This window comes from Cnephaeus nilssonii (assembly GCF_951640355.1).
Source record: "Cnephaeus nilssonii genome assembly, chromosome: 10".
Classification (NCBI taxonomy): Eukaryota; Metazoa; Chordata; class Mammalia; order Chiroptera; family Vespertilionidae; genus Cnephaeus; species Cnephaeus nilssonii.
The window spans coordinates 31,900,987-31,918,962 of NC_137081.1; the positions used below are offsets into that span (position 1 = coordinate 31,900,987).

The 17,976-nt window shown below is 50.2% G+C and overlaps 1 protein-coding gene across 1 annotated transcript in view; it reads left to right on the forward strand.

The window, feature by feature from the left end:
- The window catches only part of INPP5D (inositol polyphosphate-5-phosphatase D), a 96,506-nt gene that overhangs the window by 34,499 nt on the left and 44,031 nt on the right, over positions 1 to 17,976 (forward strand). Inside the window, exons 3-5 of the mRNA XM_079782187.1 lie at positions 9,925 to 10,075; positions 12,334 to 12,505; positions 16,145 to 16,285. Of these exons, the coding sequence (XP_079638313.1) occupies positions 9,925 to 10,075; positions 12,334 to 12,505; positions 16,145 to 16,285 (464 nt within the window). The remainder of the gene's footprint in view (positions 1 to 9,924; positions 10,076 to 12,333; positions 12,506 to 16,144; positions 16,286 to 17,976) is intronic.

Here is a 17,976-nt window from a genome sequence, read left to right on the forward strand (position 1 = left end):
GGATGCAAGGTTCTATAGCAGGAAAGACCCACTCTGCCACTACCTCCTTCCTTCTCTCTAGGCTTCTGTTTATGTGAGCTCTTGGAGAAAGCACAGAAACCTTTTCCATAGTTAGCTGTCAACCTTACTGTGATGCTAGGTATGAGGCATACATTCTAGTGACAAAGAATCCATCCTCGCCCGGCATCTTCACTGTGGGCTCAAGGTCCCCAGATGAGAGTTCCACTGTCTACACACCCATACCACAATGCTGGCAGAGAGCATTGCCGTGCCCTACCCCCTTGCAACGACTGTGGTGACACCACCAACCTCAGAGGACACATCTCAGCGCTGTCATTTCAGTACCAGCTGAGGTGTGAATTTACCAGCCTGTAGCTCCTTTGATGTCAGAGGTTCAAAGCACTTTGTAAGACACGCAGGTCTTTGAGGGAAGCTCAGCGCTTACTCCCATGCACAGGTATCTGGGAGTGAAAGGCAGAGATTTGGGGCTCCCAGTGGGATCCCAGCTGACAGGTGACAAAGCGAACAGCCTATGGGAGTTGACCTAGCATTGAGGTTTCTCCATTAGGAGAGTGCACTGGGCAGGGCTGCTGTGGCTGCCAGCTCTGTTGGGGCCTGGTGGGGGATTACAAGTCCAAGGAAGGGGTTAGCTCTGAGAATCTTGGAGGGATGTGAATTTCGAAGTGGAGTACAAAGCCTATGCCAAGTTGTTCTGGGAAGTCTGCCCAAAACAAAGCAAGAGAGAAGCTGAAGAGCCCAGCTTCTGAAAGAGGGGGCTGGAGGCAACGTGGTAGGTGGGAGACCCGCCTGCTGGCTGAGTGTAAGACAGAACCCACCCGAGTGCCAGGCCCGCCAGGCCTGGTGGAAAGGGTCCTGTGGGCAGCCTGCTAGGAGCAGAGAGCAGTGATGTTCCACTGGCGACAGCTGGTGGGTGGGGCTGGGCAGGCTTGGCAGTTTCCACTTTTCCTCCTTTAAGCTTCATGCCTCCTCCCAGAGCCTTCGAAATGCTCCCTTGTGCACAAAGAAGGCTTCGAATGAGCCTGGTGTCATCTTTCACCCTCTCCAAGCCCTAGACATGTGGTTTTGGGGACCCTGCCATGGGGCAGGCCAGTGGAGACAGGATTGTGCACAGACAGCAAATGCCAGCCTCTGCACCCTCTCCACCAGCCATCACAGCCTGGAGGGCAGGCCTGCTGCCTCCCAGGATACCAGCTTCTCCCACATGCCGGGTTTCACACCACCCAACCCACCCCTGAGCTGGAGGCTTGAGTCTTTGGGAGAATCTCTAACTGCCTGGTTCTATCCGAGCTGGCAGCTCCCTGCGCCCGGTAACACCCCCTCCTGTCTAGCTAGCAAGTTGTGGATGCCCACCCACAGCCTCTTTTTTTTTTTTAATTTAAAATATATATATTTTATTGATTTTTTACAGAGAAGAAGGGAGAGGGATAGAGAATTAGCAACATCTAAGAGAGAAACATCGATCAGCTGCCTCCTGCACACTCCCCACTGGGTATGTGCCCGCAACCAAGGTACATGCCCTTGACCGGTATCGAACCTGGGACCCTTGAGTCTGCAGGCCGACGCTCTATCCACTGAGCCAAACCGGTTAGGGCCACAGCTTCTTTTTTTATCTTAAAATGTCCCCTGAGTTTCTGCTCTTTTGACAATGTCTCTGACCACCCAGGCAAGTTGTAGATGTCTCTGAGACTCAGTTTCCTCATCTGTACACTGGAGCTATGGTAGCCGCCTGTAATATTAGATAGAATACAAATTAGATAACATACCTAGCACACCTGGCCCAGTTCCAGTTTCTTCCATTTGGGGGGTAGGATGGGGTCCTCAACAGAGAAGAGCCAAAGAGGAGACCCTTCAGGTGGACCTCCCCCTGCCCCAACACAGGACATGGCAGGAACTGTGTGCTTGCCACCATGACCTACATTGTGTCCTAAGTGCCTGATTCAGGGGACCAGTCATTGTTTCAAAAAAGACCTGAGGAAAGGTGGAGACCCCACTCCCCTGGACCTGGGAAGTCCTCCTTCTCCACCTACCTCCTCTGCCCAGCAATGCCATTCCAGCCCACAGCCTTCCAGCCCACCGGCCTACACCAGGCCACTTACGAGACAGGGCAGCTCCAGCGCTCTGCAGTCTGACTGCCAAAAAGCAGCCCCTTCAGGAGGTTCCAAGAATAGCTCTGGGACATTCTGGAAGACCCCTCACGTGCCCTCCATTGGCCAGCCAGCTACAGGAGCCACATGGCATTGTTCCTCTCTCCTTCATCAGCTGCTGCTTGTGTGGCAAGACACTCAAAGAAACTTCACACGGCCCCTGTGCGCCATGAGAACGCCAGGGTCCCTGTTCCTGCCTGGGCTCTGTGCCAGGTGCCTAACGCTCTGTCCACCAGTCTGCCAGGTTGGGCTCCCCAGAAGTCCATACCTAGCACACCTGGCCCAGTCCTCTGTCTACCCCCACCTTCCCAGGCTCTCACTTTTCCTAGTGATAAAACAGAACCTGACCTGCGCCCAGCTCCTCCACACAGTGCCCAAGGCACCTGATTTCCGCCCCAGCCCGCAAAACCTGTGTGATCAAAGTGGGTGCTGCCCCCCCCCCTCCTCTGGTCAGTGTCGAGAGCTCTCACATCCACCCAGAGGCTGCACCCACTATGTGGTTGGTTGTGGGGCTGTGGCCGCTACCTCACCTCTATCCACATGTACCGGGAGATTCTGTGATGTCTTTCTATTTTTGGTATGTGAGGGTTATTATGGTTATCTGAGCCTCAAAGATGTTTCCCAGATGTTATTTTTGTACAGAAACCTCCAGAAGGATATAGACCAGGAATAAAATTTCAAACAAACAAAAACAGCCCTAGCTGGTTTGGCTCAGTGGCTAGAGCGTTGGCTGCTGACTGAAGGGTCCTGGGTTCAATTCCAGTCAAGGGCATATGCCTCGGTTGTGGGCTCGATCCCGGGTAGGGGGCATGTAGGAGGCAGCCTATCAATGATTCTCATCATTTATGTTTCTATCTCTCCCTCCCTCTCCCTTCCTCTCTGAAATCAATAAAAATATATTAAACAACAACAACAAAAAAAAACACAACAACAACCTGATGCTTTTAGACAAAATGCCTTTTAAACCTGTCTAATCTTTGGGCGTGTGTGTGTGTGTGTGTGTGTGTGTGTGTGTGTGTACATGCACACATGCGAATGTATGTTCACAATATTAATTAAATGAACTAGGTTATAGGAGCTATTTTTTATTGAACTTATTGAGGTGACATTGATTAATAAAATTATATAGATTTCAGGGGTACAATTCTATATACATCATCTCTATATTGTATTGTGTGTTCACCACCCCAAGTCAAGTCTCCTTCCATCACCGTTTATTTCCCCTGTACCCTCTTCTACCTCCCCACCCAATGCCCCTCTGGTAATCACCATACGGTTGTGTGTGTCTATGAGTGTTTTTTATGTGTGTTTTTTAATCTACCTTTTTCATCCAGACCTGAAATTCCCCTCCCCTCTGACAGATGTCAATCTGTCCTCTATCTATAAGTTTGTTTCTATTTTGTTTGTTAGTTTATTTTGTTCATATGGTAGCTCTATTTTTAACTTTTTGAGGTAACTCCGTACTGTTCTCCATAGTAACTACACCAGTCTGCATTCCCACCAACAGTGCAGGAGGGTTCCCTTTTCTCCACATCCTCACCAACAGTTGTTGTTTGTTGATTTAGTGATGATAGCCATTCTGACAGGTGTGAGGTGATATCTCATTGTGGTTTTAATTTGCATTTCTCTGATGATTACTGACATTGAGCATCTTTTCATATGTCTATTGGCCATCTGTATGTCCTCTTTGGAGAAGTGTCTATTCAGGTCCTTTGGCCATTTTTTAATTGGATTGTTTGTTGTGTGTGTGTGTGTGTGTGTGTGTGTGTGTGTGTGTGTTGAGTTACATAAGTTCTTTGTAAATTTTGGATATTAACCCCTTGTCATATGTATCATTGGCAGATATGTTCTCCCATACAGTGGGTTGTCTTTTCAACCAGAACGCCCACAGAGGTTCGCCCTTGCCCTCCGCCCTCCATGCTCACTCTCCTGCAGGGGCCTCGGCTGCTTCTGCCCAAGCCAGCTTCACAGTGGTGACCGGTGCTGTGCGGTGATCAGGTCCTAAAGACAATGTTAGAGTTAAACTCTCATCTTACCGTCAGTCTTCCTGGGGGCGGGGAGGGGGGCGGGGGAGAACAGCTCTTTGTGTCCTGCACCACTCGTGGACGTTTCAACGTGCGGACTCATCTTCCATCTTCAGAGGGCGCTCCTGGTTCTCGTCTCACCACGCCCAACTCTTCACCTCTGGGTGCACACTTCTGAGAGGGCCAGCCTCCTCCTTAGCCTGTTCCTACTTGAACTCCATCCACTACACATTCCCTGGAGCCGTCCCGTTTTTATTACAGAAAGGTGTTTCCATGTAATCACTGTCCAGGTTAAGATATAGATCATTTCCAACCTCTGACAGTGAGAGGTGGATGGGAAGGTGGTGCCAGCCCCTACTGAGCTGATCTCTGAGTGGAGGACACACTGCCGGGCCTCAGCTGAGAGCCTCGGGGGCAGGAGTGATGCTCAGAGCACAGGCTGGGCACCTCTCTGCCCCATCCGTGCGGTGCCTCTGTGGCTGGGTGGGAGCCCCGGGTCTGGGGGTTCTGAGCCTGAAACCAGCTCTGCCCTCCCCATGGCCCCCGAGGCCTCCAACGCCTTCCCCACCTCCACAGAAAAATAGAAAAGGATGACATCAGCTACCCCACAACCACCCTTGCCATTCTCTCCACAGCAGCCAAATGGTATTGTCACCCTGCCTAAGACCTTTCTAGTGGCTTTCTTATTGAATGTGGAAAAAATGCTTTGCCACAGTGGGATAATGATACTCAGTAGTTTTCAGTCATGTGTAAAATTTCCACAGTGCTTGTGTATGCTTGTTCCTTTAAAGCGAGGCTGGCAGAACCTTGAGGAGGGTGCTGTGCAGTGCCCCTTGGCTCCCACCCGCTCCTGTGCGGGCTTCCTCCCGCGAGGTGCCTCTTTCGGTTCCCCGTTAGCGAAGGCGGACAGTGCTGGAAGTAAAATTCCCGCCCCCCCCCCCTCCCCCGGGAGAGCTCAGCCTGTCCAGCCTCCCTGCCCCTCCCCCACCTTTGCAGGGTGTCTGAAAGGCACAGGCCAACAGCTGTTTCTAGAAACATCTTTTCTCAGAATTCACAGCCCAGAGCCTCCAACAGACTGGATGTTCAGCTGTCCTTTGTCCTGAAGACCCCGGAGGTGGTCTCTTCTCCAACCCGGGGGCGGGAGGTGGCCCTCTCCCCTTGCCCTGTACCTTCCCCGGGAGTATGGCACCTGGGTCAGCTCAGGTGTGAAGCCATCAGGAGAAGCGGCCCCTCCCTACAGGGCCCGCTTGGAATCCACGTCTCTGTCTCCTGCAATTTTTCAACCGTCAGGTCTGTTTTATGCAATGTGCCCATCTCCCCAGACAGCGACAGGGCCTGTGGGTACCCCTGCAAGGGGTCTGGGGGACTAGATGAGGCTGGGCCGAGCAGGGTCTCACTCCTTCCAGGATTTCTAAGCTTGTGGGGATGCAGGCCCAGCTGGGCTTGGTGGGGCGCTGTCTGCAGGGCCTTCATGGAAATGACTGTGCTGGAAAGATTTTAACGGGAGGCAGGAGAAGAGGTGGGTGTTTTGTTTCACCATCTGAGCTAACCCTTATCACATTGTGTTCTGTGTGACTTTTGGTGATGAAGATAAATAAATCCATGTCCATTCTGTTGATCTCATAAACCCCGGAGGGACGTCTGCTCTGTGCCTTGCACATCATAAGTTGTTAACAAGCCAACTTAACTAGGAAATGCTGCTCTTTGCTGTTCAAAATGGCGCCTTGGTTTTGTGCTCTAGGTACCTGCGAAGACACGGAATTCGTTCGGGTGCTGCGAGAGTTGTTGCAGAGCAGAAATGCAGTCACCTGTAGGCACTGCCCTGGGAGTGTCTGTCTCTGTGCTGGGCTCACGTTCACAGCAAACGGCTAGGGTATCAGGGTTTCCTTCTCTGTTTCAAAATGACTTGATAAATCTCTTCAGGAAGCCAGTGGCGATGGAATGAGGAACAAAGTCTGGAGGCCTTGACCGTTAAGGATCAAGGGCAGCCCCCTCCCTGGCAGCAAATGGGGTTCCCCTCCTGGTGTGAGCACTGACTGTGCTCACAGGACAAACAGGCTCACCCTCCATGGACTTGACGTGCTGAGTGGGGGCTGTTTGTCCGGGCCCCTCCTTTCCAGCTGGGCTTGGCCAGGGGGGAGGGGGGTGGGGGGGGGAGGGGGGGCACAGCCAGGTGTTGAGAAGGTGGAGGCCATCCTGCTCCAGCTCCAGGGCGGGGTGCAGCACCTACAAGGCAGTCCTCTCCAGTTCCCATGCCTCCCCCTCCGCTGTGGCCTGTCCCAGGGTGGTAACTGCTCCCCGGTGCTAGCTCTGGGGGTGTGGCACCCCTCTTATTGGTATTCCTACACCCTGTCCACTAAATTCTCCCCGAATTCCCCAGTTTAATGTGACATCTGCTTCCTGCCAGGACTTGACTGATATGCATGACACTTCTTTCGGACATTTTGCATTTTAAATGATTGAAAAGGCAGTGGTGAGGGGAGGGGTGCTCCCTGCTATCTACCTTTCTCTGCATTCCCAGTCCCCGACCTGCCTGGGCTGCAATCAGGCCACCTCTCCTGGCTCCAAACGCAGCAAGTCCATCCAACCATTGATTGCTGAGCACCTCCAACTCCAGGTGCTGCAGCACCATCTGGGGTACAACAGGCGGCAGGTGCACAGTCAGGTGGACATGCACTTGACCATCCCCACGGAGCCCCGTGCTCCCACCAGCCCATGGTCAATGCACTATTCACCTGAAGGCCCCAACTCGCGCCTCTCGCTTTGACTTGCAGGTCTGTTAGGCCACGCCCAGGGGTAGCTGCCCTTTCTGCAGACCCAGAGCCTTGTTGGCCCCCTCCCTGCCCTCTTGCCATCCTGCCTTGACCGAGTGTCTTTCTAGGCCCCGCTTAGGAATAAGAATGCCTTGACTGGCTGCTCCTGTCTGTGCAGGGCATGTGGAGCCGCCCCCCCCCCCCCCCCCATCATGGGTCTAGTCTATACTCCTCACCCACCCACCCCCAGTCTGGGCCTCCAGGTCCTCGCACCTCCTTGTATCTGTAGGGATTAGATTAATTTTATTTATTTGGGGGGGTTTGGTTAACTTTAGAGTGTTCTATTATTCTGCATGCTTAGTACACCGCATATTTCATCAATTCTAGAACCTTTATTTTTTCACGTCTCTGAAATGAAATGTGTCCACAATTGACAGTGTATGGTGGTTTGCAAGTTAGCGTTTTCGCAGTATGTAAAATAAAGTCTTAGCACCGGCACCTTAGATCCCCACATCCGACGTGCTCTCTCAAACACCTATTCCCCGGCTGAGAACCCTCGTCCAGGCTCACGCACCATTCGTTTCACTTGGACTTTCTCTGATATTTTCGAATCCTTTCCCCACACGCCGAAGGGCCTGTCGTCACTAGCTGCCCATTCCGTGGCAGGATGATGCTTTGATCACGACCGCGTTAACGAAGTCAAGGTCATTGATCTTGCGACATGGCAAATTATCTTTGTTATTCTGCTCATTTTTGGTGCTGAACCTATTCAAGTTACTTTCTAGAAGGCCTGGCTGCCCCCTACTCAGATATTTCTGATTCGATAATGCCTGAAGGAGATTGCTTAGCAGGGGGCTTTGTGAAAACAGGAGAATTTATTAAAAAGAACTTTTAAAAACCCTTTTGTTAAACTTTCTACAAATGTACTGAATAACTTAAGCTGCACACTCAAGCACACACACACCCCTCCTGCACAGATTTAGACACGTGTGCCGTGTATGTGCACATACAAACACACCTGGAGAGAAAAAGAGAGGCCAAAGGGAAACCCCTGCGTTAAGCTGAGAGGTTGAGGTGGGTTCATTGAAGGCAAACGTACCCTCACTACAACGTGGGGTTAACCACCAGGAATGAGGAAGGGCTCGGGACAGGTCTGAGTCTTGGTCCATTCCCCGAGGTCTGGGTCTGGGTCATCCAGCCTAGTCTTCTCTCCCAATGCCTCTTACCTGTAGCCCTGAAGACCCTCACACCAGAGCACCGCCCCATCCTCCCTGTCAGGCCCAGTCATGCTAGGGCAGGAGGTACCCGGCTTAAAGGTGAATGAGTCACGACGATCCAGCCACACACAGCCCTAGACCCCGCTGGTTCACCGGGGTGGACTTTCCAACCCCCACCCTTTCTGCCTATTGGCCTCCTTTTCCACCAGCAATGGGACCCAGTCCCTTCAGTAAGAAGGCAGCAGGCATCCCCAGGGGAGCAGTTGGACCCCTGACCTCCAACTCCAAAGACGGCACCTTCTCAACTCATTTTAAAATCGCATGACTGTCTTTGACCTGATGGCAGTTATGATAACAAGGGTGAATCACAGGCACTCGGTGTTAGGACCAGGGGTGCTGTGCCCCTTCGAGGCCAGGGAAGCCCCACCCAGAGGGGGGTACCTCCTTGGTACTCATCCCTGTGTCCAGGCCCCTCTCTGGAGCCCAGCTGCATCTTCCTCCCCAACCCAAGGCTGCAGCCCTGCTCAGCCTCTCCCTGGGTGGATCAGGGACACCCTGCCTCACTCTGTCTACCTTTGCCCTTTGTGCCAGAGGGAGAGGGAAGTCCAAGATGCCTCTGGATTTCTGGCTGGGCCAGTGGGGTGAGGACAGTGCACTCTTTGAGACAGGGAATGCCAGGCGGGGGACTGGACAGGGAGGCTCGATAGGACACTGGAACCTGTTGGGTTAGGAGCTGTAGGGTACAGCATTGATGAGAATGTAAGTCTCCTGCTGGGAGTTGTCCCAACCACCTGCTGCCTGATAACCCCTCAGGGGGAACCAACAGGGGCGGGGCCTGGGCCTCGGCAGGGTGAGACCTGGGGTGGGGTCTCAGCAAGAGGAGCTGACTGCCCCTGGACCTCCTGGAATTTCCTGCTGAAGTCACAGAACCAGAGGAAGAACTGGCCCCAGGGCATTTGAACAGCCCCAGGGAATTGTCGCCTGTTCCTCTGTCATCAGCAACAGATACAAATCAGGGAAGATTTTTGTGCTAACTCATCTGCTGGGCTTTGATAAAGCAGAAGTATAGCAAATGAAAAAAATATAGGAATAAAAGCCAAATAATTGCTAGGATAGATTTTTCCTGTATTTAAAAATAAGTGATTTTTTCAGGGTGGAGGGATAACTTCCCCGCCACACACACACACACACACACACACACACACACACACACACACACTGTCTAGAAAAACATTCTAAACTATTGAAAAGTTCTCTCAAGGTTGTGGGATTACAAGTGATTTCTTTTTTAAAATAAAATTCTGTATTTTCACACAGACAATAGGGTGCTGAAGGCCTGGGGTGGAGGAGGAGGGGGTAGGCTGGAGGGGGCCAATGGGGGGGGGGCGGGGGAAAGGGGACATATGTAATACTTTCAACAATAAAAAATTATTTTTAAAAATTCTGTATTTTGCCATAATGAAAATATATTACTTGTATAATAAAATACTTTTAAAAATAAAAGTATTGTGGGTTGTTTTTTTTTTTTTTTAACTAAAAGAAAAAAATCTTTCCAACTGTCCTATTTGTGCCTTTCCGCAGACTGGCTCTTGGGGCCTGCTGGTCATGGGATGTGAGGGTGTGGGCGTGGCAGGTAGGCATGCCCAGGGCTTTTTCTGGATCGTGGTTGCTCTCTCAGCCCCCTGGTCTCTGCTGCAGGTGGCCTTTGTGGTTGGGTGATGTCCCAGCCAGTCAACCATGCTTCTGTTTGGGGTTCTGTCCTCAGGCATCTGAAGGTGTCCCCATGAGGTTCTTCACCAAGCTGGACCAGCTCATCGAGTTCTACAAGAAGGAAAACATGGGTCTGGTCACCCACCTGCAGTATCCCGTGCCACTGGAGGAAGAGGACGCCGGCGATGAGCCAGAGGAGGAGACGGGTAGGAAGGGACACCGGGCAGAGGTGGGGTGTTTCTCTCACTACAAGTGTTCATAGATTAGGTGGGTCTGATTATCAGGGGGAGAGAGTGTGACACAGTGGTTAAGGACAAGTAAGGACACAGGCTCTGGAGTCAGATAGCCCTGGGTTGGACTTCCTGCTCCTCAGCCTCTTAGTTGTGTGACCTTGGGTGAATTACTTAACCTCTCTGAACCACAGACTTCTCTTAAAGAGACAGTAAAAATAATATCTACCTCTCAGGGTGTCATCAAATGAGTCAATAAACATAGAGCCCAGAGCCTAGTACATAGTAAGTGCTCAATAAATGCAGCTGCCATCATCATCAAAATAGTTAGCTGCATTTCACTGGGAAAGAAGTGGAAGACGAGGAAATCCTTGCTGCCAACTGGAAGGGTAAGAAAGGTGTTTCTTTTTATCATCATTAAAATAAAACAAAACTTACAGACCCTTCAAAGCATGTGTGAATCTGACCTGCCCTGTAAGCTGCAGAGGGACAGACAGAACAGAACAAGATCTGGCAGAGAAGGCCGTGCAGGTGGCAGCACACCTGGGTGGCACCCTTCTATTCCCCCTAAAAGTTCACTTCCTAAAAGAAAACCCCGAGATACTGATTGATTGAACTCTTCAACTTAGGAGGTCAGGGCTCTTCCTAAATTCCAGGGCCTCGAAACAACCAGGTCCCCCAGGGTCGCCCCCAAGGGAGGGCAGATTAGAGCAGACATGCTGAGGTCCCTGGCTGTCTCCCCTCCTGTCCCTGGCAGGCTGCTGCCAGCCATGTACTAGACACCCTTCTCATCCCATTGCCGTGGGCTGGCTTGTGGGTCGCCACCCACCTTCTTCCCTGCTTCCAGGCGACCCACTTTGAGTGGCTACACAGCTCACCCACTGCCTCCGAGGGTCAACTCTCAAGGCGGCCTCATCAGCTTGGTAGAAAGGGCGGGGCCAGGCAAAGGGTTTCCAAAGGCAGCCATGGAGGCTGAGGGGGACCCGGGCAGGCCATGTCTCTTCTCCCTCCCTCAGCCCAGTAAGAGGTGCCCTCAGTTGTGAAGTAGTCAGAGTCGACCTATCCATGTGTGAGTGCAGGGTCACTCACCAGGACTGTGCCACAGCCAAATGTCCCCCAAACCCCCCCCCCCCCAGATGTGCTTGCCTTGGCCTTGACACAGAGACCATCCTGCAGAAATGCCCTCCACACGAGTGTCCTCACTTGCCTTACAGCCCCAGCCCAGCTTTCCTGCCCCTCTGGGGATGGCCATCTGAGAAAGTCCCGAGACCTTCTGTCAGAGCCAAAAGAGAACCAGTGTCTGCCAACTGCAGGCTCTACTTCCCCAAACGAAGCCCCGGTCTCAAGGCGCTGCAGTCCCCGTGGGCCTCATAACAGTTCAACCATCTAAAGAGCCAGAGAGCCCAGCGGGAGAGGAAGTGAGGGCTGATCCTTTCAAGAGGTAGCTCTGTGGCCAAGACCGTGGGGCGACCATTTGGTGTGCAAAGAGGCTCAGGCAGGAGGTCCTGGATGCAGGGGCTCAGGACCCTCACCCATTTGATGAGTGGAGGGTGGAAGTCCTCCTAAAGATGAATAGGCAGGAGTTTCACTTCCCAGGCGAGTTCAAGTCATTTGTGTTATATTTCAATTCTCTTGGTGAAGGAAGACCCTTCAGTTGCTTTATTTTATTTTATTTTATTTTATTTTATTTTATTTTATTTTATTTTACTTTATCTCTGAAGGCCTGGGGTTCAGAGGCTGAAGAGAAAGCAGAGAAAGGGGGCAAGGTAGGAGAGGGATGAGCTGGTATCGGCCTGCCTGCTCCCCACCCTGCTCCTCCTGTTCTGGGAAGGGGGCCTCTCTCTGCCTGGTCCAGGGCCCCTGCTTCAGCCCCGAAAGCTGGCCGTTCTGCTGAGCTGCCTAGGGCTGCTGGCTCCACCTGCCCCAGGCCAGCCGCTCTGCCTGGCACAGCCATTGGACTCCAAATGTCAAGTGTTTGCTGGGTTCCTCAATGGGACAAACCGTTCTAGGCCCCCCGAGCCAAAGACCACTAAGACTAGGCCCCTGGCCTCAGTGGGCTCCCCCTCCAGTCGGGGAGGCAGTGAGGGGGTGGGGACGGCAGGGACAGTGTGGGCCCAGATGGGTTCTGCACAGAGGACATAGTGCATCAGCTACGTGGCCCTCTCTGTAGGCGAGTGACCCAGAGAGAAGCTAAAGCTTAGTCCGAATGACATTTCTGCTCTTCTCTTGGGTAGAAGGTGTTCCATCTCCGCCTGAACTGCCACCGAGAAACATCCCTTTATCTGTCGGGCCATGTGAGGCCAAGGAGGTGCCCCCCTTGAGTGAGAATCTGAGAGCCACCGAGATCAGCCGGCCGAGCCTCTCGGAGACCTTGTTTCAACGACTACAGAGCATGGACACCAGTGGGTGAGTCTCCACCTGGTGGGTCCCCTCAGAGGCCAGCCTCAGAGCCACAGCCCCCAGGCAGCCCCCTCAGAACTCACTCCTGGAAGTACGCCTTCCACCCCAGGACAGCTAGTTGTGGAGCCCACTGGCACCCCCAGAGGGGATGGTGTGTCTGAGGGAGCCCAGCTCACCTGGTGGCTCCACGGCATGGGCACTGGGTGGCCCTGCTCAGAGGCTCCGTCTCACAGCCCAGCAGTGTGGCAGGAGCTGGCTCTGGAATGACGTACGTCTGCTGCCGTCAGTGTGGTCCAGACTTTAGGGACCTGTGCTGAGACTCCCTTACTGGGACTTGCCATAAACTACACCCACCATCTTCCATCACAGTGCCTCTAGAACCACCCCAGCTACTGAGTGAGATGGCCCAAGCAGAGGAGCTGCCTGCCCTGCAGCCCCGATCAGCCACACAGCCCTTTCCTGCTCCGGGCCCCGCTCAAAGGGGGCCGCCTTCCTTGTCACCAGTAAATGGGTCAGAGCAATAGTTCCATATGTGGTACGAACTGTGAGGCCTGCACAGCATGGCGCTCCTTCCTTTGTGATGCGGGGTGTGAGATGCTTTCGTTCCAATACTCTAAGTCTTACTTGCTCTGATCCAGGGTTCTCAGCATACTGGCTGGTCCACACTGACGAGGTCCGGGGCTTCTTTGCCCTGTGGTCCCTCTCTTAGCAGGCCCAGCACTTGCAAATCAGAGGCCCTGACTTCAAGGCTCTGGGAACGGCTTCAATAGGAAGGAAGCTCCATGAGGATCTTGTCCCCAGTGCCCAGCATGTTGCCTCGTGTATGAATTAGTTAGTACCAGTAACTTCCATGCATTAATAATTTAGAAATATTTTTGTTTCTTTGTGAGAAAAGGGCCCCCCAAAGAATATCCCAAAGATGTAGCAGGCTGCTGCAACATCTCCAACTTGAAAGATCAACTTGAGGCAGCCGAGGCTGCTCACCTACCACCCAATCGGACAAAATACAAAGGAAATGCCTGCAGGTACCTACAAGCATCCAGTTGCTAAGATACCTGGTGTTTCCTGTTTCCACCGGGACACATCCCCTGATTCTTCTCCAGGCCCACCAGCTGTGTGCTCTGCACACTCTGAGTTACCTGTACTTTTTATCAATTGGCTACACATCCAATGCTTTGAATATGTTCATACATTATCATGATTATCCTGATATACGCATCTAAATAACAAATGGTTATTAAAATATTTCATGCAGAGCCCATTGTTGGTTTCCTTGAGTTCGCATTTCTCTCCAGGTTTAGATGCCAAATGCAGTGACTTCCTTGAGGAAATAGACAGGGATCCCAGTGGTGCCACCATCTCCCCAGTCTTCCCGCCTATCCCACATCTACTGACTCCATCTCCTCTCCAGTGCCTCCTCTCTAGGGACAGGTGTTCTCTAGGGCCCAGTGGAGAAGGACAGTGTATGCAACTGAGCCTCTGTGCAGCCTCCTGAGGAGCGTGGGGGCAGCCGAGGGCTTGTGAGCAGGGGAGGCATGCTCTCTCTGGTTTTGCTTCTCAGCTAACATGCGGCAACAGAACCTTCCTAAAACTTGTGCATGGAGTTGGGGATGAGTACATGGTGCATGGTGGAGGACACAGGGCCGGCCCTCTGTTCTCTTCTGGGCCATGAAAAGCTGAGATTCTTCCTTGTGTTTAGAAGTTAATCAATTTTGCTTGTAAAATAGCTCTGTACACCGAGGTCCACCTTTAGGTTATTGTTAATTATAAGACGACCTGCACAGTCTTTTGTGCAAGTGAATTAGATCTAATCAGTTAGGTGTTGGTTAACATAAGACGACCGCTGAGTAAAATTAACCTCTGAACAGCAGTTTCCATCTTACGTCAACACGTTTCTACGACAAACATTTTAACAAATATCGCTTCCTACAGCAAGGCTTCGTGGTCTCCAAGTTATAAATCAGTAGTCATTAGAATGATTAAAAATACATATCTTACTATATATGGAGATTTTTATGATGTCAAGACTCAGAACAAGTATAGATTAAACTTAAATGTTCTGACAACTGGTACGTAAATAGTTGCTGATTTCTCAAACTAGAGAAGTCAGAATGGCTAGTTCACTTCTCTCTAATCTTAAGAGCAACAACTTTTCATTCTTTCAAGGATCCTCAAAAGAAACCTCAAAAACCTGTGACCTCCAGTTTGAATTTGATTACCTGTCAAGGCTGGAACAAAGATTTTTAAGGCTTGCAATAATTTTTTTTCACACGGGTATATCACCATCCTTGAATCTCAGTTTCCTCATTTGTGAAACAGGAATTATACCTGCCTCATAACATTGATTTGGGGATTTAAGGGCAAAATGAGCATAAAGTGCTTAGCAGAGTGACTGGGGTGTTATACTCAGGAAATACTTGCTGGGATTAATTTTTATATTATAGGAACCAAGATTCAAAAGTTATCTAGAGCCCTGTCTGGTGTAGCTAAGTGGTTAGAGCTGTGGTCGCCAAACTGTGGCTTGAGAGCCACATGCGGCTCTTTGGCCCCTTGAGTGTGGCTCTTCTACAAAATATCACGGCCTGGGCGAGTCTATTTTGAAGAAGTGGCGTTAAAAGAAGTTTAAGTTTAAAAAATTTGGCTCTCAAAAGAAATTTCAATCGTTGTACTGTTGATATTTGGCTCTGTTGACTAATGAGTTTGCCGACCACTGGGTTAGAGCATTGGCCCATGCATTGCAGGGTCCGGGTTTGATGCCCAGTCAAGGACACATTGCAGATTTAATCCCTGGCCCTAGTCAGGGCTTGTGTGGGAGACAACCTATCAATGTGTCTCTGTCACATCAATGTTTCTCTTGCTCTCTCTCTCTGCCCCCTCCCCCTCCCTTCCTTCCACTCTCTCTTAAAAAATCAATAGAAAAAATATCCTTGGGTGAGGATTAACAACAACAAAAAAGTTATCTAGGGAAAAAATGGTGCTGGGACATAGAATGTAGGAGTGTGATCAGATATGGCCTGGGCTCTCCTCTGCTGGGACGTGGTGTTCAATGAGCAAGTCTGACCTGCAGTCCATGAAGGGGCTGGACCAGAACTGGGAGGGAGGCCCAGGGCAGGGCACTTGGGCTGCCACTACCACATTCCCAGCCCCATCTCTCCTCACAGAGACTTCACTCCCCACGGAGCCTAGAATCACTTGGAACTTCCCGACACAGGGCTGCAGGTGGCCTTTGGCTGTGAATTTGCAGTTGGCATGTGAGCTGGAACCATTTGCCATCAGCCCTCAGATTGCATGTTTTGGAATAGATGAAGTAGGGAAGCAACTCCACGGGACATTTTCCAAACTGTTTTATCTTCCTTTTAGAGGATAAACATTTCTGGGTATCACTACCTTCCAAGTACTGGCTTGGGAAAGAGCCTTTATGGGTAGGTTACCAGGCCCCCTCCCTTGCTCAACCCTTTAATCTTTCTACAACCTGTTTTTCTAGCCCCAGTGAGACCCAGGGAACCAAAAAGGTGGAGATGATCCCCTGAAGGACCTTGTCTCAGCAGGAGACTCAGAATGCAGATTTCTTCTCCTTTTTGCTGGTGTCTGTGGCCAAAGGAACAGGACAAGCATGTTTTTATTTGTTGTTTTTTTTCCCCTCAGGCTTCCAGAAGAGCATCTGAAAGCCATCCAGGATTATTTAAGCACTCAGCTCACCCTGGATGCTGACTTTGTGAAGACGGGCTCCAGCAGTCTCCCTCATCTGAAGAAACTGACCGTGCTGCTGTGCAAGGAACTCTATGGGTAACAAGCCAGTGGGGCAGAGGGCGGGGACCTGGGCAAGGGAGTCAGCTCATTAGGGTGACCCAGGGCTCCCCCTGGCTGCTCAAATACCGCTGCTGTAGTTGGAATAATCAGACAGTTTGGTGGGATTTAGAAATCTTCATGCTTGTTTCAGGTTTTGTTTGTATGGTATTTGAATTGTAGTGCCTTTTTTTTTTAACTGAAGTTCATTGGAGGCCAGTTGCTATGGGAAGGGGTGGGCAGGAGGTTCTCCGTTGGAGATATTTTTCCATTTGATGCTGTTATTATCATTCATTCATCACCAAGGAAAACATATACACATGGTACTTTCTTTTTAACAAACAATTTCATGATGACTGGTAACAAGCGTTTATTTCTGCTCTAATGGAAATCCAACTCTTTGCTCCTTCCTTGTCCAGAAGAAAATATACCTTTAAGTCCCTCCACTAAGCTTATCCAATCACTTCAGCACATGGGCAGTGTTCCCCGACATCTGATTGCTACCTGGACCTGGGTCATTCAAGGCCATAGAATTAATCACATGCCTCTACTTCAAAAAGGATCCAAGAATTTGTTTTCCCCCAAATTTCTGAGTGCCAGTGATCCTAAAACTATGAACCCAGCAGCTTACTGAGCAGCTGGATATGAATACACTCAAAGCAAAAGTGTTCATCCTATACTCCCAGAACACAATATGATGAAAACAGAAATAACTAACAGAGCTAGCCATAACCACTCAACCATCTAGACATTTTTAGATGGTTTCCTAAGTCACAGCTGAGTTAAGGAAGAAACGGACACAGTGATAGGCTACCTGGTGTAGGTGTGGGATACTGAGTGTAGCAGGTCCACAAAAGACCCATATAAAACATTACTTTTAAAAACGTGACAGACCGCCATGGCCGGAGTGGCTTAATTGGTTGAGTGTCATCCCATGCACCAAAGGTCACTGGTTCGAATCCTAGTGGGGACACATGCCTGGGTTACAGGCTCGATACTCAGTTGGGGGCATGCAGGAGGCGGCTGATCAATATTTCTCTAACACATAGGTGTTTCTCTCTCTTGCTCCAGCTCTCTCTAAAACTCAATAAAGACATATTTTAAAAAATAAAAGAGTGAGAGACCTATTTAAAATGAGCAAGTAATTGCTCACTAGTAAATACTGATGATAAAGTGTTGACTAAGGTAAGCAAAAAAATTTTACCAAGGAAAAGATGAAAAATGGGACAGTAAAAAATTACAGATCACTTTATAATGAAATCCAGCCCACCGAGGATGAAAATAACAGAATGGAAAAAAAAACAACACAACATCTAGATTAAATAAAAAGCAAAGCAATATATGAAGTTTATACCAATGTATAAAACTACTAACAAAATTCCCAGGAGAAAACTAACAAAGGACATGAACAGTTTGTACAAAGAGAAATACAGTTACAACCAACCTTGTAAGAAAAATACTTAATGACATTAGAAATTAAAGATATGCAAATCAATTCATCAGCATTGAAATGCAGCATTGAGAGAGAGAGAAAAAAAATAATAGAAAGAATTCGGATAGCACATCTGGCTTGGACAGTGCTGATGACCCTATAGTTGATACTAATGACTCAAAGGCTTGGAAATATTGATCAAGAGCTGTAATCTCTGGTTATCCTTAAATTGCACTTGAGAATAAGAAAGGAAAAGCTA